The following is a 27,313-nucleotide window of genomic DNA, read 5'->3' as shown; positions in this document are numbered from 1 at the left end:
TTTTTTTTTTTACTAAAACATAAAAAACCATAAATAGATACTAATGTATAAAAGAACTTGTCTTTTATTCAAGTTGTATAACTTGAAGACTTGTTCTTCATTTCAAAGAACTTGGTACATGGATTGTTAATTTTTTCCCCCCGCTTTATCTGAGACAGTCATTGAGCAAATTAATTATTAATATATATTTGATGTGATTAAATATATATAAAAAGAAATAGTTTATAAAAATATTATAAACATTGCGAAACTTTCGCTCACCAAATCAAAGTCATGACATTTGTAAAAATACTTTTACCTTGAAAAATATGTTTGTTTGTTTTTTGGAAAATAATGATTAAGATCACAAGTTGTACATTTTTATTATTATTTTTGGTTGGTTGAGCACAGCATAAGGAAATGTAAAAAAAAAAAAAAAAAAGAAAGATGAAAAATCTTCAAAATATGGAAGAGGATTAGGGCCAAACAATAATAAAAAAATAAAACCATCTTGAGATTAAAGTCATTATAATGCGAGATTAAACTCGTTAAATTTCGAGAAAAAAAGTCGAAATACAATCTTGAGAATAAACTCATTAAATATCGAGAATAAAGTCGTTGTGTTTCGAGAAAAAACTCGTTAAATTTCGAGAAAAAAAACTCGAAATACAATCTTGAGAATAAACTCATTCAATTTCGAGAATAAAGTCGTTGTGTTTCGAGAAAAAAGTCGAAATGAAATGTAGAGAATAACGCATTCGATTAGTGTTCATTGCATAGCCTACTGATAGAGGACATGGCAGAGTTGGATCACTTAGTCAAGCTATATTTTAGACTTTCTTTCAGTAACAAAGAATAGAACATTCTTAGGTCTAGGTCGGCTAGGTCTTTTTAGAAGAAAAAATCAGTCCAATTTGCGCGATGTACTCGCTTTTGTCCAACATGAAATTCATCGAGGTTTCAAGGTTTCCCAGGATACCATAAGACGCATTATTAAACTTGTTGATCCTCAAGGTGTCGAATTTCGACGAAGGAGACGCTTGAGAAGACGCCAGTAGGCTACACTTGCGCTGGCCCAAATGCACTCTGGCATATGGACAGCAATGATAAATTAAAACCGTACGGCATTGCCATTAATGGCTGTATAGATGGTTACAGTCGTTACATTCTGTGGATGGAGTCGTACACAACCAACAATGATTAATAATGCGTCTTATGGTATCCTGGGAAACCACGAAACCTCGATGAGGTTGATATCAGTAGGCTAATGAACACTGATCGAATGCGTTATTCTCTACATTTCATTTCGACTTTTTTTCTCGAAATTTAACGAGTTTAATCTCGCATTATAGTGACTTTAATCTCGAGATGGTTTTATTTTTTTATTATTGCTTGGCCCTAATCCTCTTCCATATCAAAACCATAGGAAACCATGAATTAACAAATTACACGAACAACTTGGTGCAAGTATTTTAGACTATATTTTAAAACATTGCTTTGCTTTCTTTATCCTTGGGCAGTCTTATTTGTCATTTAGCAAATAATTATTATATTTAACCCTTAAATGCATGAATGTCTCACCAATCATTATTCAGGTCTTTAGCGACCCAGAACAATATAAAGTACTCCTGATATTAGAGTAACAATTACAGAAAAATAAAATAAAGCATATTTTGTTATCTTCTGGAGCTTGGAAGGGTTCAGTTTGAGCAGATGTTTCATACCATCATCACTGTCCTCGTCAGAGCTCATTTCCCAGTACATTCAGCATCTGGCTCATATTCGCCATCTCAAACATATTATTAAAACCATTTTCAACCACCTTGAGGTATAAAGGTGAAACTGCACTTATTCAATCATCAAAGATTCAATAATTATTGTGCAGAAAAAATATACTTTCACTGAAATATACTTAAAATGAATGAGGAGGAGGTGTTTGTTTAAGGTTTCATTTTATTATCATGAAAATGTCATGGTGTTTGATCATGGTAATCATTCAAAACCTTCACATTGAACCACAGTGCTTTTTAACAAGGGTTACGGCAACTCTTTCTCTGTTTATTTCAAAGGAGGTCACATCATTTTCTTGCTAATTATAGCGATATACACTTCACATGTATCCTCTTCGGATGCCCAAATGAGGACGAGAAAACGTGGATGCCGAAACTTGCTCTGTCATCTCATCTGCCGTCATCTCATTTAATTAGCTTCTCGCTCTGCTTGATGTCGCCCCACGAGTTTTAGACTGCGGGACAGATTTAATCACGGAGACCCGCTCACCCTAGAAAACCAACAGGCTGCGGCCCGATAATAAACCGAGACGCGGTGGACGAAGACCCAGATTAGTTCTTTTCAGCCCCGTTTATATGCAAATTCAGGAGATGAACAGATGTCCAATGGTGCAGACCACATTGCGTTAAAAGCCTGAATTAGTATACGCTTTTACAGCATGCATGAGATCCTCTGAGAATCTAATCAATAGCGTATTATCATAGCATATGATGTAATTGCAGGACTTTATTGGATGCAACCAATGATTGGTCCAATTATAGAAGACGTTGAAACTTCAAACTTGCTAATTCTGGTTCTCCAATCATCCAGAACCGTAGATGCCCATAGATTTCAATCTAGTCCAATTCTTACCCCACGTCTGCTGCCATGTTTCTGCTGCTCAGCATTTAATTACGCCTGCTAAAGCTCCAAGATGGCCTCTTGAATTGATACATTGAGTTTATGATGCCAGGACAGCCTTGACGTCCAGATTTTTGGGCACAGGTACATATGTCCCTAACGGATACGGACAAGTAAAGTAGTTTAGTTTTTCAGCATCTGATCAGACACTATATAGGTCATTCCCTGCCGCGCTGAGAACCCGAGAGAGGAAGTGGAAGGCTATAATGATGGAAAAATATATTTGTGTGTGTGAACCATCAGCCCCGGCATGACTTCAATCAAGAATTGACACCCACTCGCTGGGCCCGTGTCGTAATGTCAGAGAAATTTGGGAGAATAAATGGAGTTTGATATTTTGCCAAATGACTCCTACTTTTTGAGTTCTCATTTTCCATATGCAAATATTATAGCTGACCTTGTTAGAGGAAGAAAATAAAGTATGTCTGGTAACCAGCTCATTTGGGATCGCTGTCTTTGAGATCTTAATAGATATACATATTTGGTATATTCAAAGCAACATTGATATTATGTTACATATGATAGAAGTTAGCCAATCAGATTGACGCTTGTCATTTATTGTGCATTATGATCTGAAAAATCTAGTTTAAAACACATGATAAGACCTTACAAATGTAATATTTGTATTAGCATTGGTTTCATTTTGAAAAGACAACAAAAAGCTTAAATTTAAATGTAATGGGTTGTAGTAAAAATAATCATACACTATAAAATATCTTAAGTATTTTCATGGTAAACGTTTCTTTTCCCCTTAAATATTACACATTTTTGTATCACATTTAATTTAACCTGAACTGACTTTGCCTTGTCATACAAAGTTTAAATTATGATACTTACAATTATGTTAAATTAAATGAAATTATGATACCCTATGATTGGTTGCATCACATGATTTGGCGGACAAACTTTTTTCCAACATTTACAGTATTTGAACAAACTCAATCAAAGTTAACTTTGAGTTAAGTTTAGGTAATATTTTCAGATGTATTTTTGATTTTATTCCCCAAAATATCTCAAATTAATTTCACTTTAAAGTCATTCTATGTAGGAATTGCATTTTCTGTGTATTTTTGAATACATTAATACACTGTAAAAGTAAGTAAGTAAGTAGGTTATGACAACATATGTTTTACATTGCTTTAACTCATCAAAATAAGTAACCCTAACCCAAGTTATACAAGATTCAACTCATTTTTAAGTCAGTTTAATGTAATTTAAGTTGAAATTACTTAAACATTCAAGTTGATTGTACTTAAAAAATTTAAGGCAGCAACTTTTTTTTTACAGTGTTGATCTGAAGAGAAAAAAAAGCGTTATGTCGTTGACCCATGATGGTACTGCACATCCTACTTTGGATGGAAGATTTAGAATTTTTTTTATATTTTTTTATATTTTTTTTAGATTAATCATTTGCAAAGTGTGTCTGTATTTTGCAATACAGAAATTAACTACGCCGAATCTTATAACAAATTATCCCAAGCCACTGCTAATAACCTCAGCGCCAGTCACCTGCTGGTTCAATTTGTGTTTTAGATAAATGACGTGCTCTTAAAAAAGCAGAATTGTAATCTCCTTACTCGAATTAAGCTCCCGTCACATCAGCCTGTGTGGGAGACTTTACCGTCACCATTCCTGGTGTTCTCAATTCCCACATCAAGAGACAGAGTTGTGTTTCTTCAAGACGTAGCAGACGAGCTTAGCATAAGCCACAAGCGAGAGGGATTTAGCTTTCAAACGTTAGAAGATGCTTCATTGGTGCTCACACGAACAGATAGTAGTATTTAACCTGGCTTGTGAAAAATCTGTCTGAAAGTGGCATTGATTAGCGTCTCATCACATCCTGTGTGGCAAAAATACAAACATAATGCTAATATGTAGTGTTACGTGTGCAGGAGATGATGTTTGTTTAGTAGCATACTAAAGATTAAAAGTAGTGAGTAGACTTCATTATAACCTTAATGTGTAACCACACACACAAATACACACATTTCCCCCCAAGCGTTTTAAAGCTTCTTATGGTTTTCCAGAGATGGAGGAGGGTACAGCAAAGCTAAGTTAAAGTTAAGTTGATGAATGTCACATATGTGATGTGGTGTTTCACATCATTAATACCCTGCTGGAAAATTCATCTCAAGTTGGTACTGTGTATTGGAACATGGTAGATGGTTTCTATGGTTCAAAATGGTAAACCACCTTGGATGAACAAACCAGTTGCCTGCTAGATGTACAGGCTTAAGGTGGTAAGATTGATTTTTAAATATGGTGGCTGGTCAACCAGGTAATGACCAACTTTGACCAGCTAGAAACTAGCTACCATATCCATAAACACAATTACTAGCTTCAGATGGATTTTCCAGCAGGGAAAATATACTAAGCATGTTAGGTTCAGTAATAAGTTCAAATATCTAAATTATTATCTGCAGAAGGTTTGTATTTTATGTATTTTTATGTATAGTTATGTATTCTATAGAATACATTTAGAATATGTAGAATACATTTAATGTACTTGTTTCCACTTCAGAGAAAATATAAAAAGATAGTTTAAAAGTCTTGCAGGTTACGAGAAATAAAAGTGCAATTGTGAGAAATCATAATTTATTATGAGATATAGTCACAATTGTGAGATATACAGTAACAATTACAAGAAATAATGTACAAATGATAAAAAAAGAGAAATTAAGTCACAGGTACAAGTCGCAATCATGAGATATATTCACAATTACAATAGTCACATTTATGAGATATAGTCACAATTACAATAGTTACATTTATGAGATATAGTCACAATTACAAGTCACATTTATGAGATATAGTCACAATTACAATAGTTACACTTATGAGATATAGTCACAATTACAATAGTCACATTTATGTGATATAGTCACAATAACAATAGTCACATTTATGAGATATAGTCGCAATAACAATAGTCACATTTATGAGATAGTCACATTTATGAGATAGTCACATTTATGAGATATAGTCACAATTACAATAGTCACATTTATGAGATAGTCACATTTATGAGATATAGTCAAAATTACAATAGTCACATTTATGAGATATAGTCACAATTACAATAGTCACATTTATGAGATAGTAACAATTACAATAAAGTCACATTTATGAGATATAGTCACAATAACAATAGTCACATTTATGAGATATAGTCACAATAACAATAGTCACATTTATGAGATAGTCACATTTATGAGATATAGTCACAATTACAATAGTCACATTTATGAGATAGTCACATTTATGAGATATAGTCAAAATTACAATAGTCACATTTATGAGATATAGTCACAATTACAATAGTCACATTTATGAGATAGTAACAATAACAATAGTCACACTTATGAGATATAGTCACAATAACAATAGTCACATTTATGAGATATAGTCACAATTACAATAGTCACATTTATGAGATAGTCACAATTACAATAGTCCGAATCCACTTTTGCTAGTTTAACGATGGGAAAAATGGTCGGCGCAACCGGTGCATGGTCTAAAAGGGTTGACCCTATTCTCTTAATGAGTAATGGGTGTGCTTTGGGCTCTACGTGCAATAAACCAATCAGAGTCCCATTCACAAAATAATAAAATAATTAAAAATAAGTCGCAATTATGAGAAATTATGAGATATATAGTCGCAATTGCGAGAAATAATGTCCCAGTTATAAGAATAGGACTCAATTATGGGAAATATTTACAATTATGAGATAAAAAATCACACATTAGTTATAGTCACAATTATGAGAAATAAAGTCAAATTTTGTAAAATTAAGTTGCAATCATGAATAAAAAGGCACAAGTACAAGATAGTCGCAGTTACGAGAAATGCTGTCGCAATTTTGATATAGTCGCAATTAGGAGAAATAAATTCCCAGTTATGAGAAATAAAGTCTCAATTACAAGATATAGACCTTATTTACATCAGTGCCATCTTTGGACTTGTGAGGCTGTCATAATTACAATCGTAATATTCAGCCTATGTTTTATTAATAATGTTGCCAATTGGTAGGCTTTCGCAGTCTATGGTAATATTAATACTTTTACATTTTATTTTTTTCAGCACATTTTTAATTCATTTTGTGTGATAAACAATTGTGATTCTGCATTTGGTCGTCACTTGATGTCCAGAATCTGGGTCCAAAACCACTGCCCTGCAATAAATTACTTGTTCAAGTGTGCTTGATTAATTTATCAAATAAATTATACTGTCTTTTAAATTCAGTCTTCTGCTACTGTCAGACTTACTGCATTATAAGAGCTTGGAGATACTGCAGTCCTCCAGAACAAATGAGAACAAGCACAAACAGAGGCACTCAATTATACGGCCTGCCTCTAGCAGCAGGACTTCATTAGCCTGTTTGCTAATGAGCTTTCTCATTGTTTTGCATGCACATTCATTTTCCACAGACCAGTATTAGAGACGATAATGCGACTTCAACAGACCCTCAAGACTCCAAATGATGGATTTCAGTGTTCAAATGAGTATTAATGAGAACAATATTTAAAGAACACCACATAGTTGGAGTACATAAAGTTGCATATGTAAAAAAAAAAATGTTTTTAACCATTTTGTCATTATTTATTCTGAGAAGCATGTAATTCATTTCTCAACTCAATTTAGTCATTCATTTTGTGTGTTTAGTGAAAGTTCAGAAAAGTGACCACCCGCACTGCTGGGACCCCTGTGTGAACTACTGCCATTCTCAACATCCTGGTCACTGCAAGACATCGACATGGACCTCTGCTTCCAGTAACCCATCCAGCTCTCAGGATTACTGCAAATGTAACCACAATAAATCATTTTTAAAGTTACAGTTATCCCCTTTTACAATGAGTATTTTCAAACGCAGTAAAAATACTGCAAATTTTAAATGGGCATTAAAGTGCGGTCCCACTGCGAAATTTTCCCGGATGATATACACTCATTTAAAGTCACCATGAAATCAAAATTGACAATTCTCCTCTTCCTTCTACTGTAGAAAAATAAAGCCAAAAGATCCCAGGAACGGTCGTTGCTGATTATGTTGTTCGTAGCTAGAGTCCCGACAGCTGACAATCATGACATTACACCCTGTTTTTATAGCATCAAATAACTAACTAAAACCAAACTTATTGAAAAAACTACCTAAAATGACATAAACTATCTTTGGAAAAACAATTATTTTAAGTGTAATTAGATTTTTTTTTTTGGCTAGCGTCCCATTCGATTAAGTGTTCAAGTTGGTCACGCACCTTGAATTTGCCACATTGACCAAAGGAAAGGTGCTTGGTACATCGCTACATTGACAATAAACAATGGACGAAATGTTGCTAATGTGACAGCACAATTTTGCAGTGTTTTTTGTTTTGTTTTTACAATTTAGTTTTCACATTTTCTTCATGAAATCTATTTCTCTATCATCCATCTTCTTTTACTTGTGAAATGGCATTACGTTTATATGGAAAATTGTTCTTAACCCAGACATCCAACTCCCAGTGGTTGCCTCCAAATCGAATATAACATCCCCTTAAATAACAAATGCATAGAGGAGTGGATAGATCTGCAAAGACTAGCAAGGGACCAATAGAATATGGATCATTAACCTGCAGTGAGCCACTCAGTCAATTGGACCATTGCCATCTCTTTGATTATTTTTTTTTAAAATACAGTTACACTGCCTGAGTTTCTCTCTGTTTTCCACTCTCTTCTCCTTAGCTTTAGTCTGCACTAACTTCTCTCCTGGGTCCACCACCACATCGGGCATGACCAGCCAGGGTTCCAGCACGCTGCCCCGGGCTGCTCCTCCCATGAGCCCGCGCAACTCCATGCTAAAGAGGAGACAGCGGAAAAAAGAGCACAAGAGCTCCTGTAGGTGACTGGATCGGTTTTAATGTTGTGATATTTTCTGCTTGAAAGGGTCTAAGACAGCATAGTAACTAAATTATATCTTATAAATGACTGATTTGTAATCCTCTAAGTAGGCTTTTAAATGGCTTTTCATACAGAATATACACCTGACTGATTCAATTAAAGTTAGCATGTTGCTAAGCTAATTACACAGTAGTCTATTAGTGCATTCAAGTCATGTTGGAAAGATCATTTTTACAGGTTGAACGCATATGAATGCCACCAAAAAATTCGGAATTACAAGTGAAGAAACTGAGCCTCAGAGTTTGCGCCGTGTAAGTAAGAAAACATGGTGGACTCAACTAGCTAAGTTGCATGTACAAAATATGATAGCATATCGCAATTATGATAAAATATAGATACAAGCCAGTTTACAACACCTTCATAAATTCAATAAATACATAAAAAAGCAAAAACACACTTGATGAGTATTCTTAATTCATCATATTGTATTTAAAAAATCTTGCTGCTTTTTTTGTAGAAAAGGTCTTGCTCAGACCAAACTGGTTTAAGCGCACCTGACACCGTAATTACAACTTCCCAACTATAAATACAAACTTCCCAGAAGGATTTGAATGCACCATAAGCACTGTTAGGCAACATAGCATGCAGATATTGGCTAAATAGTCTGTTTTTAATTAGTTTAACTATTTTTTATGTCAATTAAACTTTTTACTTACCTACAAATGTTAGCATATTGCTAAGCTAATGACTCAGAACTCTAGACACAACTAAGCAATACCTAGCGCACACGATTATTGGGTAAATAATCCATTTTTTAATTAGACTGACCTATTTATCTGTCGATTGAACTTTTAGTTAGATGTTAGCATGTTGCTAAGCTAACAACACAGTACTCTAAGCACTGTTAGAAACACAGTCTAACTAGTCTACTTGTTATTCAACTGTTTTTATCTAGCAATAAAACAATTTTTACTTGTAGAAATGTTAGCATGTTGCTAAGCTAGCAACAAAAAGCACTAACAACACATCTTGCTTCATTCCTCCATCTTGCATAGATTTTTCACTAGGTTTTGGAAATAGTTTCACTTTTAGGGACTGTTCACACAGAACTCGTTTTTTGTGTGTGTGTGTGTGTAAACAACAGCTTGTTCGACCATTGCGTTTGTGTCTTGTGCATGACACAGTAGTTCAACTTTTTTTTAAATGCATCTCTACACCTTGCAGGGGTTTTTTTTCCATTCCATTTCCCTATGCCTCGTGTTTTTAAATGCAAAAACATGTTCTGTGAATGGTCCCTTAATGGGTTAAATCCAGTACATTAATGATACCTCTGTGTTGATGTTTCTTTCTGTTTAGCCGTGTCTTTAGCCTCAAGTTCTGTGGGCCCTGGTGGTCAGATAGTCCACACAGAGTCCAGTGAGGTCACTCTGAGAGGAGACCCTCTCAATGGTTTTGGGGTTCAGCTACAAGGTGGAATATTTGCGACAGAGACCCTCTCTGCACCCCCTCTTATACGCTTCATCGAGCCGGACAGCTCGGCCGAAAGGTACGTCCCAAACTTTAACTCAACCGTTATATCCATGCTCAATCATGCACATATAAAAACACTATTCGGTGCCACAGCAGACTGAGGATCCGTTAAAAATGCAACCAGATCTTGTAAAGACTTCTATTTTTTTTTTTAAAGATTATGCCGTACGACAGAGCAGGCGTACACTGTCTCGGAGAGAGGCGCTTGAAAATGATCAAGCTGGATGTGTGTTGATATTACCTCAGAATCTGGGTCAACACTCGGCAGGAGGCTCACACAGCAAAAATCACGCCTTTTATCAGCAACGTTTAAGAAAGAGGCATTAATTTTTTATATATTAAGAGACTGGAATGTGTCACTGTTGCATTTTGTGTTAAAAGGGAGGGAAAAGTTTAGGAAGGGTCTCCAAAACTAAAATCTATCCACTGGAAAGAAAGTGCATCAACATCTCATCTGAACATGCGTTTTCTTAGACAGCTTTGATACTAAATGGAGAGCGAATGGATCCTAGCTTACAGTATGCTTCTCAGATGTTTCTCCTGAGAAAAAGACCCCATAATCTCACGTCACAACTAGAGTTTCATAAGAGATCTCAGTGATTCTCAAACAGCTCTTGGATATGCCAAGATACCAAAGTCTTCAATCAGAAGTTCAAAATCTCAACATTTCTCATCAGATTGTTCTGAGAGCAGATGAGAGCCACTTTCATTTTATAGCTCCAAACTCATATTGCATGTCAACAATTGTCTCAATTGGGTCTCTTTGTGTTTGTCCAAAGATATTTTGGAGAAACATCTGAGACTGAGTTGCTACATCAACCATAGCTGCCAACTTTTGAGTTTTGCTTGGAGTGAGATTTATGTGATAGCATTAATTTATGTGTTAGCATAAATGTTTTTTTATTATTTCAATTCAATTCAATTATTGTGATTTGATTTAATATTGACTCATTTGGATAAATATTAGGTAGGCTACACAAGATAGGCATTCATTTTTCTCAAGAAAAAAACAACTCACCTAATGCTGTAAACATACAGAGAGCCCTATCAGCTGGCAGTATTATTTAAGGTTAAAAATAACACAAATTAAATATAATGCAATATAGTACACATATTTAGCAAAATACTCTCTATAGCTCTTTTTTTCTAGCCAACTAACCTGCTATAGCCCATATTATGGTCATCAAATGGCTTTCCTGAGGTAAATGTTATGTGACATTCTCCAGCTGTTTTATTGACCCCTTTGTTTGATTGATTGGTCGATATTATGTATGAGGAATATACATTTCGGTAAGTTGTTGTAGGCTACTGTATCTTTCAACAGTGTTCATTCGTGTTTAACGTTATTTAGGCCTACTATCAGCTAGAGATGATCGGGTCACGTGCCGCTAGGGATCTGTCGCGTCACAATTACAAGCGCCAAAACGGTATTTATTGTCTGAATTTCGTAATAAAAGTGACAGAATCTGAGAGCTGAGATTTTTTTTATATCATAAGTAACCTGCTCTGTCTAGTCTGTCGGTCCTCTTTGCTTCGCGATGTGTGAGAAAATGGATGTGTGGCGTGAGAGCGTGTGAAAAGTGTCAATTGCGTGTGTCTCACGGTGAATGCGTGAGAGTTGGCAGCTATGCATCAACAGCTTTGTTAACTTTTACTAACATTTTGCTTGTCTCATTTGGGTCTCTTACTATTTGTCCAAAGATATTTTATAAGAAATATCTGAAAATAAGTTTTGCTTTGCTAACTTTTAACATTTGGCTAAGTCTAACTCTTATTGCATGCCAACAATTGTCTCACGGTCTCTTTTTATTTATCCAGAAAATCATAACATCCGAAACTAAGTTGCCACAGACGGTCTCAGCTGTTTTGCTATGCTTCAATTTGGTTAACTGTAGCTCTAAATGCTTCTTGCATGTCAAAGATTGTCTCATGGGTCACTTTTTATTTGTCTACCAGAATGGAGAAAAATCTGAGGCTAAGTTAATAAAAATGTGCCTTCTCAGCTGATTTGTTACTCTAACGTTTGCTAGCATTTTGCTAACTATAGCTCTAAGTTTTTACTGTCTGTCAACAATTGTCTCATTTGGGTCTCTTTTTATTTGTCCAAAGGGGATAGCATCTGAGACAAAGGTGCTACATCTGCTGCTTTGCTAACTTTTGCTAGCGTTTAGCTGGCCACAGTAACTATTGTTCACTCTATAACTCTTACTGCATTTCAGCAATGTAGGTATCATTTCATACAAAGGTGTTATTTCAGCTGTTTTGCTAACATTTTGCTAACCATAGTTATAAGTTCTTGTTGCATATCAACGATGGTCTTGTTTCTTTTTATTCATCCAAAGGAAGTTTAGGATAAGCATCTGAGACAAATGTGCTACATCTGCTGCTTTGCTAACCTTTTGCTAGCGTTTGGCTAACTATTGCTCTATCCAAAACTCTTAATTTATGTCAATAATTTAGGTCTCTTTGTAGGAATTTTAGGAGAAACATCTGAGACTAAGTTCATACAAAGGTGTTTTTTTAGCTGTTTTGTTAACAATTTGCTAACTTCATCCACACATTCTCTCTAATATCAGCAAACCCAACACAAGAAAATGCCTCACCATGACAGAGTCAAGCTCTACTTTTATTTGCTGTCACTGGATGAGAACCTAAACAAACTCCCCATATATATTCAAACCTGTAAATGTGTCCGTTTCTGTTTGTTTTTGTAGCTCAGTGCGTGAGTCAGTCCTGGTGTGAGATTGTTGTACCATGAAGCGAGTGATCTGATGTGTGTTGAGCTGTATTGTACTGTGGCAGTGTGTGACATTTGTGGTGTTTGGCCTTGAAGTCACTAAATGTCAGGTCAGTTGTTGTCATCCATACATACACGGCTTCCCACAGTGACATTGGGCTTGCATTTAGAACCATGTGAATACAATATGCTTATTGTAAGTCATGCATTTTTGTTGTTCATGTTTGATAAAATCAACTTTTTATATTGACATTAGTTTTGTACAGTCAGACTTGTGACTATTTGCATGAAGTCTGGTCCACATTACACCTTATTTTGGCCAAGAACCGCCCAATTGACCTATCGGTAAGCCCCGCCCCCCTTAGTTACTGTTGCGAACTCGGACAAACAAATAGAGTTGCTAACTGTCATTCAATGGCAGCTGTCAGTGTGAAAACCTTGTCCCAAGACACAGAACGACCACCTCTTGCCGAGGAGCATTCATGCAGGACTTAAATATACCATGGAGGGATATATAAAAGATTTTAAAAATAAATACGGTAGGTAACAAGATTCATTTGGAAGCAAGGGTCTTCCAAATGAATCAGATCGCAATGCAAGCGGGAGAAGCCTCATGTTACGGTCGTCACGATCGCAGGATCAACACTGTTGAACACATGTACCGCAGAGTAAGATTAAATTAATTTACATTTAGCCAGTTTAATATACATGGAGAGGCACTGAATTGTAAACCAGTCTGTACATGACATGAGCACAGTTAGCTATTTAGGTTTATACGTTAGCATGGACGTTTTCGTCTTGATTGGGATTGGGGTTGAATCCTTAAGGAACCAGGTTACTGCGCCCACATCATTGGATTAATACACAGCGTAATCCAAAGCAGACATTTTGCTCTGTCTTGTTTGGGTTTAAGAAATGTAATAAAATAAATTCCATTACCATTTTTTTTAGCATAGAAAGTGCTTCAGATCTTCCAATATTTCTCTATGGCGCCGAAACCTAAAGATGTCCGAGTTCCGGTCCCCGTGCAACTGATACCCAACTGCCATTGGCTCACCTGCGTTCAAGGGGAGGGGCTTACCGATAGGTCAATTAAAATCAATCACTGGATGAAGAAAACAAGAAACCACCAATATTTCTTGAGCTTTTTAGTACTTCTCTCATTTTGATTGGCAGGTGTGGGCTTCTCCAGGTTGGAGACAGAGTCTTATCCATCAATGGAATTCCTACAGAAGATGGAACGCTGGAAGAGGCCAATCAGCTGCTCCGAGATGCTGCTCTGGCCAATAAGGTCACACTAGAGATTGAGTTTGATGTGGCAGGTTAGTGAGCTTTCCCGTGATTTCCACGGAGAGTTCATAAAACATGAACTATTTCAGTTTCTATTGGTATTTGATTGAAAATCGGTATTTGTGTTTCAACATAATTTATTACTTACTTTGCTGAATGGCCAGAATCTGTCGTGCCTAGCAGTGGAACTTTCCATGTGAAGCTGCAGAAGAAAAGAGGAGTGGAGCTGGGCATCACTATCAGTGGTAAGACCTGAATAATCTTGACATCTATATTCTTCATTTAGTTTGCTTTCCTGATGTTTTCATTTTCATTCAATTCCCTTTGAATCTTTTTTTCTGTGGAGATTTTAAGATTTAAGATGTTCTCTCCCTGGCCTATTTTTCCATTCTCCGTTTCACTCTTCAAACTCACAGAGATGTAGTTAAATTTGATATCCCTAAAGACATAAACCTCATACAAATGTTTTGACATCCACTCCAGTCGTCATGTTCTGTGTCACCAAACACGGATCGGTTTTCCTCATGGAGCGTGTTCATATCCAGGCCACCCGATACGGCACATCCCATCTCGTCCATGTCATGAAGTTATATTAGCACTGATAAACCGAGCCCCTTCTCTGAGGAAGTGTTTACGCTGCTCTCCCAGGCTTTCCGTGGGCTTGTTTACTCAAGAAGAGCTCTTGCGTCTGTCTGGCTTCTTTCCATCTGACGTTCCTCTGAAGCTTCTTTACACTAAGGGATCATGGGCCGTTAAACTTGTATTTTACTTGCACGAGGGTTGATTTGAATCTCAAGCTTTGCCACGTGCACAAGAAGTGTGTCCGTCAGTCAAAGGACTAAAGCAGAAGCACTTCTGACAGATTCAGAGCCTGAAAGTTTAAGTACAATTCTTATCTCGTCCTTCAGACGTCTTAGACATCTTACTGTACTTGGCGTATAGTAATGCGTAAGATGCACTTTGAAGGTATGAATAGAGTTTGAAATAGAGCTGCATGATTCTAGAGAAATTTAGATTCACGATTTTTTTGTTTCAAATAGAGATCACGATTCTCCCGCGATTCTGAACAGACAACCAAACAAAATAACATGTCATTAGAATATGTTCTGACAAAATGTTAATTTCTGTGGTCTATTTAAAAAAATGTAATGAATGATTCAATGACTCGCTCATAAAGGCTCCACTTGTTTCATTTCTGGATGAATCAGCGTTTTTTGAACAAATCTCTTGAATGAATGATTCAATGACTCACTCATACACTTGTTTCATTACTGGATGAATCAGCGTTTTTTGAACAAATCTCTTGAATGAATGATTCAATGACTCACTCATACACTTGTTTCATTACTGGATGAATCAGTGTTTTTTGAACAAATCTCTTGAATGAATGATTCAATGACTCACTCATACACTTGTTTCATTACTGGATGAATCAGCGTTTTTGAACGAATCTCTTGAATGAATGATTCAATGACTCACTCATACACTTGTTTCATTACTGGATGAATCAGTGTTTTTGAACAAATCTCTTGAATGAATGATTCAATGACTCACTCATACACTTGTTTCATTACTGGATGAATCAGCGTTTTTTTGAACGAATCTCTTGAATGAATGATTCAATGACTCAATTATACACTTTACTTGTTTCTTTACTGGATGAATCAGAGTTTTTTGAATGAATCTCTTCAGTGACAAATGCATTTTGTACAAATACACACAATAATATTGTAAATAGCTAGTTGCATAAGGTATACATTTTTAAGCATATTTACTGCATATATTTTTAACAGACACTTTTATCACTTCATTAGTAAATGTGTTCACAGAAAATAAATAAATAAATGTTTTATTTTGTTATTATTTTAGATGATTACTGATGTATTATATATTATTATGTAAATTTAGTGTTTAGTCATTTTGCGTACATTTAATTCGCCATCAAACAATAATAACATTTTATTAAAAGTGCATATTTTTGCTTTCGAAGGACTAATTTTATTAGTACAGTTACTTCAAAGTCTAATCTATTGGATTAAAAAAATAGTGTTTAATTTATTATTTTATATTTTTTATTATATATTATTATATTATTGCATTATTATTTTACATTTTCATTTAATTACATTTTTTCTATATATTATTGATTTGTTGTGTTATTTTATATTTTAATTTAGTGTCATTAGTCATTTCCTATTCATTTCATTTGCCATCATAATTTCGTATTCAAAGTACACATCTTCAAACGATTCATTTTATCATTACAGTTCCCTGAAAATCGAATCCATTGGCGAAAATAAATGCACTATTTAATTTATTATTATATATAATTTATTTTATTGTTTTGTTTTTCAATTCATTAAATTCATGCAATTCATTTAAAAATCTAATATTTATACAGTTATACAAAATAAATATGTAAAAAAATCGATTTTCGGCCAAGTGCATGCAAAATCTCCGGTTTCGGCCCAGAATTTTCATTTTGGTGCAACGCTAATTATTATTTTAAATGTTCATGTAATTTATTCGATTTTATATGACTGATTTATATGTAACTTTGGTTCTTCTGGCCCAGCTTGAAGGAGCCTGTGAACTGCAGTCAAGCTTGATTGTGACTGTAAGATCATCCTCTTTCCTCTGGCTCTCTCTCTTCATCTCTCGCCCAGTTAAATCTTTCTCCCAGAAATACTTTCTGCTGAGTATCTGAACATAACGGATGATGTGTCGTGTGTTTTCAGCAGCCTCAGGCGGAGAGCATTGTGTGTGTTCCAGCTCTTCAGACCAAATCTTGAGATGTGAAACGTGGTTTTCGGATCCTCTGTATTACCATGATATTCTTCGAATTAGCTTTGAGTACTATTTAAATTTCATGATATATATCAAAGCACCGTGTGCCACGGCACTTTTTCATGGAGGATACTCTCATCACCCATGATCAACTGGGGAAAAACCTTCTTATTTCACTTGAAATCACTAGTGAGTTCATTTGCATCTGTTAGAAAGCCAAACCAGCCAATGGATGATGGGTATTTTTACACTTGTGGTGGAATTTTGGTCTTGAAATGTTTTATTCTATCTGCACAAAATATTCCCTCTGAACGTCTTTCTCAAGCTTATGCTGGATCCAGTTTTGACTTTTGCCTTGAAACCGTGTTTGTGGGGGGGTGTTTTAGTGTGTGTGTGTGTGTCACACTGAAACACTGCTGTTTTCCCATCTTTCTGCAGCCAGTAAGAAACCAGGAGAGCCTCTTATCATCTCTGACATTAAAAAAGGCAGCATGGCCCACAGGTATGAACACACACTGCCAAAAACACTTTTAAAATGTTTATGATCCTATAGAAAGATGATCCTAAATATAAATCCTATTATTTATTTTTATCATTTTAATTTATATAATTGTTTTTGCCTCTTAGAAATATAAATCCCTATAAATATACTTGGTCTTAGAAATATAAATCAATTTTATTTTATATGTAATTAGTTTTGCTTCTTAGAAATATAAATATATATAAAATTATATTTATTTATTTTTATTTTAAGACTTAAAATGATAATATTCAGATTATACGTGGAAAATATCAAATTAAATTTGAAACATGATATCTGATTCTGAAGTATTTTTGCTCTTATAAATATAAATCCATGTGTGTGTGTGTGTGTGTGTGTGTGAGAGAGAGTGTGTGTGTGTGTGTGCGTGTGTGCGCGCGTGTGTGTTTGTCTGTATTTGTGAGTGTCTGTGAGTGTGTGTTGTATATGTGTATGTGTCTGTGTGTGTGTGTGTGTGTGTGTGTGTGTGTGCGTGCGTGCGTGCGTGTGTGTGTGTGTTTGTCTGTGTTTGTGAGTGTCTGTGAGTGTGTGTTGTGTATGTGTATGTGTGTGTGAGTGTGTGATTTTGTCCTAGAAATGTATATCCGTTTTATTTAGATATATTTAAATACATTTATTTAAACATATATTTATAAAATAAAAAAACATGATTTATATATTTAAGAGCTAAAACAATTATTATTGTTATTTTTATATATAAAAAAATGAGATTTAAAAAATGATTTCAGAAATGAGCCCTATTTCATTTTATATATACTTTTTTTTTAGTTTTTCTTCTAAATATAAAAATGTAAATTATTTTATTATTTTTAAGGTTTTTGCTCTTAGAAATGTATGCCCATTTTATTTTATTTTATTTTATTTTATTATTTTATTTTATATAATTTGTTTTTGTTTCTTAGAAATATAAATCCCTTAAATCGTATCTGCTTTATTTTAAGACTTAACATTTTTATATTCATATTATATTTGGAATCTATAAAATAAAATTTTATACATGATATCGAATCCTGAAATATTCCACAGACAAATTAGAATTATCATCGATTACATTATTATGTAATGTCCAGTAGGGGGTGACGAACTCCATATATGATTTATTACAGTCAAATAGAGTGCTTTCTTTACATGCTTTATTATATAAAGTTGATATTTTATAATCAAAATTGTATCGTAAATACTCGTTCTATCCTTTCTCGTTTGGAGAAAGAAAAAAGAAGTGCAGAGTTTGTCGAGGACTCGCTCCTCAGGTTTGTCTGTGGGACTGAAGAGCATTTGATGTTTTTTTCCTGCAGAACAGGAACTCTGGAGCCCGGAGACAAGCTGCTAGCCATAGATAACATCCGCCTGGAGAACTGCTCCATGGAAGACGCCGTCCAGATCCTCCAGCTCAGCGAAGACCTGGTCAAACTCAAAATCCGCAAGGATGAGGACAACTCGGGTGTGTGTGCTGATGTGGACCCGCAGTCCATCCCACTAAACCTGTGAAGAACACGTGAAGCTCATCAGTTCCTTTTTTAAAAGAAAGAAATGGGGAAATATATTTAGCTTTTATGAAAAACCTATTTTTTTAGGATGACTGTGTATTTGGCTGTTTTGGGCTTTTGAGTTCCCTTCTCTTTATCAATATTCTCTTAGAAGATTTTCAACAGTGATTTAAATTATTACAATGTAGTAGATAAAAAAAATACATCAGGATGACAAACATTATCATGATGGTAGTTTACCATTTAAATAACATACATTGCATTATATATATATATATATATATATATATATATATATATATATATATACAGTATATATTTATGTATATTTATTTTTGCCTCTTAGAAATATAAATCCATTTTTATTTTATTCATTGTTTATCTTATTTATGGTTTTGGCCTCTTATATTTCCCCCTTAGAAAGATGAATTCTAAATTGTATTTTCTTATATTTTATTTTATATATATATATATATATATATATATATATATATATATATATATATATACTTGTTTTGCCTTAAACATCACTTAAAATCTTTTTATTTAAAGTGATAATTTATATATAATAAAATAAAATTAAAATGTATATAATATATATATATATATATAAACTTAAAAATATGTTGTTTATCTGATATAGTTATTTTTTATTTTATTATTTTATATGATTGTTTTTGCCTCTTATAAAGATAAATCTATTTTTTTATTTTTTCATATTTTTGTCTCTTATAAAAGTAAATCATTTTTTTATTTTGTTGGATCATTTATCATATACATATATTACACGTAATTTAAGATATAATTATAATTTAACATTCTCATCTTTTATCATTTATCAAAACTTTATCATTTATGCTGATAAATTGTAAAAAAAAAAAAAAAGAAAAAAAAAATATAATAAAAGGTTGTTTTGCCTCTTAGAAATATAAATATAAATACATATATATATAATTATGTTTGCCTTTTAGAAAAAAAATGTAATATGAAATATGAGCTGGTTAAATGCTTTAATTTCATTAAGCAAAAACAAAGTTGTTCCAAAGTCAATCAGTCAATCCAAAATAAATGAACCAACCCTATTTTGATTAAAACCATTTCAAATCATACTGAAAATCACACTGAAAGCGCATCAATGTGTCCTTCAACATTCAACCAGTAGGTGTCAGTAGAACTACATAAAATGTTAAAGATTCTCTTATCCAAGGATGCAACTAATGACAAAACCCTGATGTTCAACACTGTCAATCAAACATTTATCCACTCTTTCTTTGTTGCTATTTTCTGCATTTATAATATTGAAGTCATCAAAACGATAAAAATGACACAGTGTATATATCCTTTATGTGTCACTTGAGTTATTTTGTTGACATGATAGACAGAGTTCTTTCAACATCTCAGACATTTATCATGTTTTGTTATGAGGCGAAACACAGTGTGCGGTCAGAAGAACAGCAGACGAAGTGTCTCGTCGTTCCTCAGAAGTGAAACTGTGCGGGTTGAGTCAGCAGATGGGTCTATTTACAGCTCCAGGAGAACATCGTGTTCACCATTCACTCATGATATGTTGATTTTTAATGCGTGTCTGATATCTAAGAGTAGTTGGTCAGATGTGTGTCATTGTGTGTGTGTGTGTCCAGACGAGCAGGAGTCGTCCGGCTCCATCATCTACACGGTGGAGCTGAAGCGCTACGGTGGCCCGCTGGGCATCACCATCTCCGGCACCGAGGAGCCCTTTGACCCCATCATCATCTCAGGCCTGACCAAGAGGGGTCTCGCTGAGAGGTCAGATGGGTCGACTCCCAAAACACCCCTGTGACAGAGAGACACCAGCACATACACTCTCTCTCTCTCTCTCTCTCTCTCTCTCTCTCTCTCTCTCTCTCTTTACATTCTAAAGCCTGAATATTAAATACACACATTTTGAATGATTTTTGATTATGCATTTCATAATACGTATTGTTGCACAGCACACTATAGTGTAAAAGACAAAACGTGGCCATAATAATAATAATAATAATAATAGTCAGGGTAATTCAGCTATATTAAATATTTTTTATTTGAATAAAACCAGTAAATTTAGACTATTCTTCTTAGTTGCTGTTGTTGTTGTTGTTGTTGTTAAGTATCATTATATTATTAAAGTTCATATTATTATTATTATTATTATTATTAATGAAATATTCGATTATTCATAATTAAACTTTTTTCTCCCAGTTTTTTAACCTCTTTTGTCTGGTAACCTAAGCTTATGCCTTATGCGGAAATATATAAATTATTATTAATTAAAAAAAATTTAATGTTATCACTGGAAAAAGCAATATTAATAATAATAATAATAACTGGGTAATTCAGTCATATGAAATAGTTAAAAATATGATAATAATTATTATTATTATTAAAATAGTAATTATGTACTTACAATGAAACTGTTTTTCTCACATTTATTAATTAAAAGTTAGATTCTATATTATTTTAAATATAGCACACAAGTCTACAATTATGATTCGTGATTTGTAGATCTTGGCACACTTACACACGCGCGCACAAACACAACACACACAAAACACTGTGAAGCAACACATACTGTATATTGGTCATGTTAACTCAAAATATTCAAGAATGAATGTGCTACATACAGTGAGGAAAATAAGTATTTGAACACCCTGCTATTTTGCAAGTTCTCCCACTTAGAAATCATGGAGGGGTCTGAAATTGTCATCGTAGGTGCATGTCCACTGTGAGAGACATAATCTAAAAAATAAAATCCAGAAATCACAATGTATGATTTTCTAACTATTTATTTGTATGATACAGCTGCAAATAAGTTTTTGAACACCTGAGAAAATCAGTGTTAATATTTGGTACAGTAGCCTTTGTTTGCAATTACAGAGGTCAAATGTTTCCTGTAGTTTTTCACCAGGTTTGCACACACTGCAGGAGGGATTTTGGCCCACTCCTCCACACAGATCTTCTCTAGATCAGTCAGGTTTCTGGGCTGTCGCTGAGAAACACGGAGTTTGAGCTCCCTACAAAGATTCTCTATTGGGTTTAGGTCTGGAGACTGGCTAGGCCACGCCAGAACCTTGATATGCTTCTTACAGAGCCACTCCTTGGTTATCCTGGCTGTGTGCTTCGGGTCATTGTCATGTTGGAAGACCCAGCCTCGACCCATCTTCAATGCTCTAACTGAGGGAAGGAGGTTGTTCCCCAAAATCTCGCAATACGTGGCACCGGTCATCCTCTCCTTAATACAGTGCAGTCGCCCTGTCCCATGTGCAGAAAAACACCCCCAAAGCATGATGCTACCACCCCCATGCTTCACAGTAGGGATGGTGTTCTTGGGATGGTACTGTACTCATCATTCTTCTTCCTCCAAACACGTTTAGTGGAATTATGACCAAAAAGTTCTATTTTGGTCTCATCTGACCACATGACTTTCTCCCATGACTCCTCTGGATCATCCAAATGGTCATTGGCAAACTTAAGACGGGCCTTGACATGTGCTGGTTTAAGCAGGGGAACCTTCCGTGCTATGCATGATTTCAAACCATGACGTCTTAGTGTATTACCAACAGTAACCTTGGAAACGGTGGTCCCAGCTCTTTTCAGGTCATTGACCAGCTCCTCCCATGTAGTTCTGGGCTGATTTCTCACCTTTCTTAGGATCATTGAGACCCCACGAGGTGAGATCTTGCATGGAGCCCCAGTCCGAGGGAGATTGACAGTCATGTTTAGCTTCTTCCATTTTCTAATGATTGCTCCAACAGTGGACCTTTTTTCACCAAGCTGCTTGGCAATTTCCCCGTAGCCCTTTCCAGCCTTGTGGAGGTGTACAATTTTGTCTCTAGTGTCTTTGGACAGCTCTTTGGTCTTGGCCATGTTAGTAGTTGGATTCTTACTGATTGTATGGGGTGGACAGGTGTCTTTATGCAGCTAACGACCTCAAACAGGTGCATCTAATTTAGGATAATAAATGGAGTGGAGGTGGACATTTTAAAGGCAGACTAACAGGTCTTTGAGGGTCAGAATTCTAGCTGATAGACAGGTGTTCAAATACTTTTTTGCAGCTGTATCATACAAATAAATAGTTAAAAAATCATATATTGTGATTTCTGGATTTTTTTTTTTAGATTATGTCTCTCACAGTGGACATGCACCTACGATGACAATTTCGGACCCCTCCATGATTTCCAAGTGGGAGAACTTGCAAAATAGCAGGGTGTTCAAATACTTATTTTCCTCACTGTACAATCCATCAAAGTGCATATACATATACAGCATATACAGTTATTTCTCCAACTATGGACTCTTTATGTCCCTGATGGTCGATTTTTAAAGTGCGAGTTTCTTCTCTAAAAGTCCTCAAGGCCAGATTGCCCATTCGCCGTTGTTTATCAGTGTGTGTTTATCAGTGTGTGTGTGTATCAGCGTGTGTTTATCAGCATGGCGGTGTCGTCTGTTCTCTCAGGACCGGAGCCATTCATGTCGGAGATCGCATTCTGGCCATCAACAGCGTGAGTCTGAAGGGCAAGCCGCTCAGTGAAGCCATACACCTGCTGCAGATGGCAGGAGAAACCGTCACACTCAAGATCAAGAAACAGACCGACGGTGAGTCGCAAACAACAGGATCCTACGCTTAACTTCTGTATGGAAATATATATAGGCTATATGATAATTGTAACTCCCCCTTCAGACCCAGATGACAAAAATAAAGAGAACGATCTCGATACCGAGCTCAGCGACAACGAGGACGAGATGACCGACTCGCAGAAGACCAACAAGCTGTCGGACATGTACTCCGCCACCATCCCCAGCGTGGATTCAGCGATGGAGTCGTGGGACGGCTCGGGAATCGACGGCGGGTACAGCAGCCAAGGTGAGTTCAGGCTCGTAAATCTCCAGACTGGTGATCCATTGACAGCCGTAGTAAAGCCTTTGACCTCGTCCGCGTCCTCCAAAGGTGCCTACATCCATCAGGCTGCTGGGATAGCGCTACACCCTCACGAGTGGCGTAACAGCAAGCAGAGGAACAGCACTCCGCCCCCCGCCCGCCGCAAGAATTACCCCTTCAGTGACGGGGGATTCAGCGAAGACGACTGGGAGAAAACGGCCGGGTGAGACTGGAGGTCACGCTCTCCAAGCTCCTAACACTCATACTGTGCTTTCCATTCAGTGTTACTATAATTAATCGATTCATCGAAATAAATAATATTAGGGATGCATGATATATCGGTATTAGCGTTATCGGTCCGATGAGAAAATTTGGCCGATATATTTAAGCTGATAAATAATGTGTTATTTCCTTCAGCTGAGACACTTCAGACGTGACACTGTTTAACATGATGGTTTTGAATTGCTTGAAATATGATTGGAATTACTTCAAAAAAAGGAAAATATAGTTAAGTGCAATATAGGCTACATGGAATTATAATGAGAATTTAATTGTGAGACTTTTGTTTTTGTAATTAGGCTCTTAAAAATGATATAACAATTTGGATTTAGATTCATCAGTCAATATATCGGTTATTGGCTTTCAAATATAAAGAATTATCGGTTATCGATATCGGCAAAAAAAATCTGACACAGATTATAATAATAGACAAAAATATTGTGTAGTCTGAACCCGGTTTAAGTTAAAGTACTAAATTTATTAAAACTTAAGCTAAATATAATTATTTTATATTTATTTACTTTTTCCTGTTTGAATCAGGATTTTAAATTGACTTATTTGTCTCTTTATTATGATATATAAGTGTTGTGTAACCATAACTGTTTATAAAAAATGTTCAAGAAAAAACAGTTAAAAAAGACTAAAAAACTAAAAATGTTGAAATACCAAAACTAATAAAAAAATGACAGAAGCAAAATTACTAAAACTTAAAATAAAATTAAAATTAAAACAGAAAATATAAAATATAAAAATAAAAGCGAATTCAAAATATTAATAAATACTATAACACTATATAAATAATGCTAAAATAAAACTCTGGTTCTGTTATAGCAACTGTATACTCTATGTTTTAACTGGTTACAGCTTCTGCATTATTCTTAAATATATATATATATCTGTCTGTATGTCCAATTAACTTTCAACAGCCTAGCAACCATTCAAACCATCTTAGCAACCATTTATCATGCCTTTGCAATAAAATGGAACATACAAAAATTAATACAGTTTTACTTTTTATTTAGTTTTCATTTACCCTTTTTGGTAACTCTTTATTTCTATGGTCCACTTTAGACATTCTACTAACTACAAGTAACTTTGTAACTACATGCCAACTAACTCTCATTGGAGTATTAGTAGAATATTGTAGACTGATAGATTAAGTCTTAGTAGAACAGAATTAGTAGAATAAGTTGACATGTACTTGTAAAGTTACTTAAAGTCAGTGGAATGTCTGTTGAGGGACCAGAGTTAGCAGATATTAAGCACACAGTGTACTAATACTCTAATGAGAGTTAGAGTTGACATGTAGTTGCTAAGTTACTTGTAGTTAGTAGAAAGTCTAAGCAGGGCTTCAGGCCTAGTTTCTTTCGCAAGAGGAATCCACCCATCCTTGCGGTCCTTCTTAACGTGCCAAGGCTGGTGCCAGAGTGCCGGATATCAGTGCCAGCTTAAGTGCCTCATGCCTTATTGGCTCTAACCTGTGTGTCTGCCGCAGATACAGCAGCCAGACACATGCCGATGGTCTCATAATGGAGCAGGAGGACAGCTTCTGGTGCCAAGCCCTGGAAGACCTGGAGACGTGTGGCCAGTCTGAGCTACTGCGCGAGATTGAGGTAAACCGCTCAAATAATGAGCTCACTTGCTTAGAAACCTTTAATCATCTAGTGGATTAGATATACTTTAACACATAAGAGGAAAAGATGGCATTTCTCCATAGAAAAAGTTAATAGTTTGCACTTACGGCGTGATGATGATGTCAACATCAGTTATGTAAGAGTCATTTCACGAAGGAGAACCATTTGTGTACTCGGCCCTTTCACAAAGTACTGATTTCGAGCTCTACTAGAATAGGTTTTCATGCTTGAATGTTCAAAAAACACATTATTTTTCACATATTTTATATTATTGCAGCACTTATTTTCCCGTCTGTCAGTAACGATCCGTTTAGTTCCTGTCTCTATGAAGCCCCTCCTTCTGAAAAGCATAATGTGCTCTGATTGGTCGGCTGGATCAGTGTGTTGTGATTGGGTGTTTGGGAAATGTCCCGCCCCTTACTATAACGGTTTCAACACAGTACCAGAGCCCGTCTACGGAGAGCCTGCCCACTCCCTATTAGGCAAGTTTAGGCAAGGCAAGTTTATTTATATAGCACATTTCATACACAGTGGCAATTCAAAGTGCTTTACATAGAAGAAATTAAAATAATAAAAAGAAAGAAGAATAATTAAAATAATAAAAAGAAATAAGAATAATTAAAACAGTTAAAAAAAATAAGATACAGTGCAGTACAAACATTCGGACGAACAGTGGCACAGTGCTCATTCATTAAATGCATAGCTAAACAGAAGTGTTTTGAGTCTGGATTTGAATGTGACTACTGTAGGAGCACGTCTGATCTCCTCTGGAAGCTGGTTCCAGCTGCGGCTGGCATAATAGCTAAAAGCGGACTCGCCATGCTTTGAGTGAACCCTTGGTAATTCTAGCTGATATGATCCTAATGATCTGAGTGATCTGTTGGGTTTATATTCTGTGAGCATGTCTGCAATGTATTGAGGTCCTAGGCCATTAAATGATTTATATACCAGTAATAATACTTTAAAATCAATCCTAAATTTAACTGGGAGCCAGTGTAAAGACCTGAGGACTGGTGTGATATGTTCATATTTTCTGGTTCTGCTCAGAATCCTGGCGGCAGCGTTCTGTATGAGCTGCAACTGTCTTATGGTCTTTTTGGGAAGGCCAGTGAGGAGTCCATTACAATAATCCACCCTGCTGGTGATGAAAGCATGAACAAGTTTCTCTAAGTCTTGTCTGGAAACAAAGCATCTAATTCTTGCAATATTTTTCAGATGATAGTATGCTGATTTAGTTATTAAGCTCTATTGTACCGAATTTTGGTTGTAGTTCCACCAGAGGTCCACTGGGGGCGATCGCCATGAGTGCAAAATGAATGGGAGTCAATGGGGCTAGACGGCTAAATTTGTCTCTCTCACCCGATTGCCGTTGAGAAATCTCAGATCTGATTGTAGATTTTGCAAGTTCAACATGGGTTTTAGGTCGAAAGTTGAATAAACGAGTACTTATGTCCTTTTGATTTCTTACAGGTTGAGTTGTTGTTGCCCATAACACGCTAGCATTCTGCTAATGAACGCTGATTGGTCAGTGAAGGACTGATTACGACCAGAGATACCGCTTGATGGCATAGTGTCATCCGCAGCGGGACCAG

At 35.5% G+C, this 27,313-nt stretch overlaps 1 protein-coding gene across 3 annotated transcripts in view; it reads left to right on the top strand.

The window, feature by feature from the left end:
- The window catches only part of grip2b (glutamate receptor interacting protein 2b), a gene marked incomplete at its 5' end in the record, with an annotated part of 126,390 nt that overhangs the window by 85,330 nt on the left and 13,747 nt on the right, over positions 1–27,313 (top strand). For all 3 annotated transcript variants that reach the window (XM_084116299.1, XM_084116300.1, XM_084116301.1), the window contains 12 exons: positions 7,334–7,474; positions 8,387–8,539; positions 9,899–10,088; positions 13,986–14,131; positions 14,264–14,344; positions 17,325–17,388; positions 18,723–18,868; positions 20,555–20,699; positions 23,386–23,525; positions 23,611–23,793; positions 23,878–24,031; positions 25,583–25,700. In XM_084116299.1, coding sequence (XP_083972425.1) covers positions 7,334–7,474; positions 8,387–8,539; positions 9,899–10,088; positions 13,986–14,131; positions 14,264–14,344; positions 17,325–17,388; positions 18,723–18,868; positions 20,555–20,699; positions 23,386–23,525; positions 23,611–23,793; positions 23,878–24,031; positions 25,583–25,700 — 1,661 coding nt within the window. The remainder of the gene's footprint in view (positions 1–7,333; positions 7,475–8,386; positions 8,540–9,898; positions 10,089–13,985; positions 14,132–14,263; positions 14,345–17,324; positions 17,389–18,722; positions 18,869–20,554; positions 20,700–23,385; positions 23,526–23,610; positions 23,794–23,877; positions 24,032–25,582; positions 25,701–27,313) is intronic.

Source organism: Abramis brama (genome assembly GCF_963993115.1).
Source record: "Abramis brama genome assembly, chromosome: 6".
In the NCBI taxonomy this organism is placed as follows: Eukaryota; Metazoa; Chordata; class Actinopteri; order Cypriniformes; family Leuciscidae; genus Abramis; species Abramis brama.
Note: the sequence above shows the minus strand (reverse complement) of the source record. Positions and strands in the feature narration are given on the sequence as shown.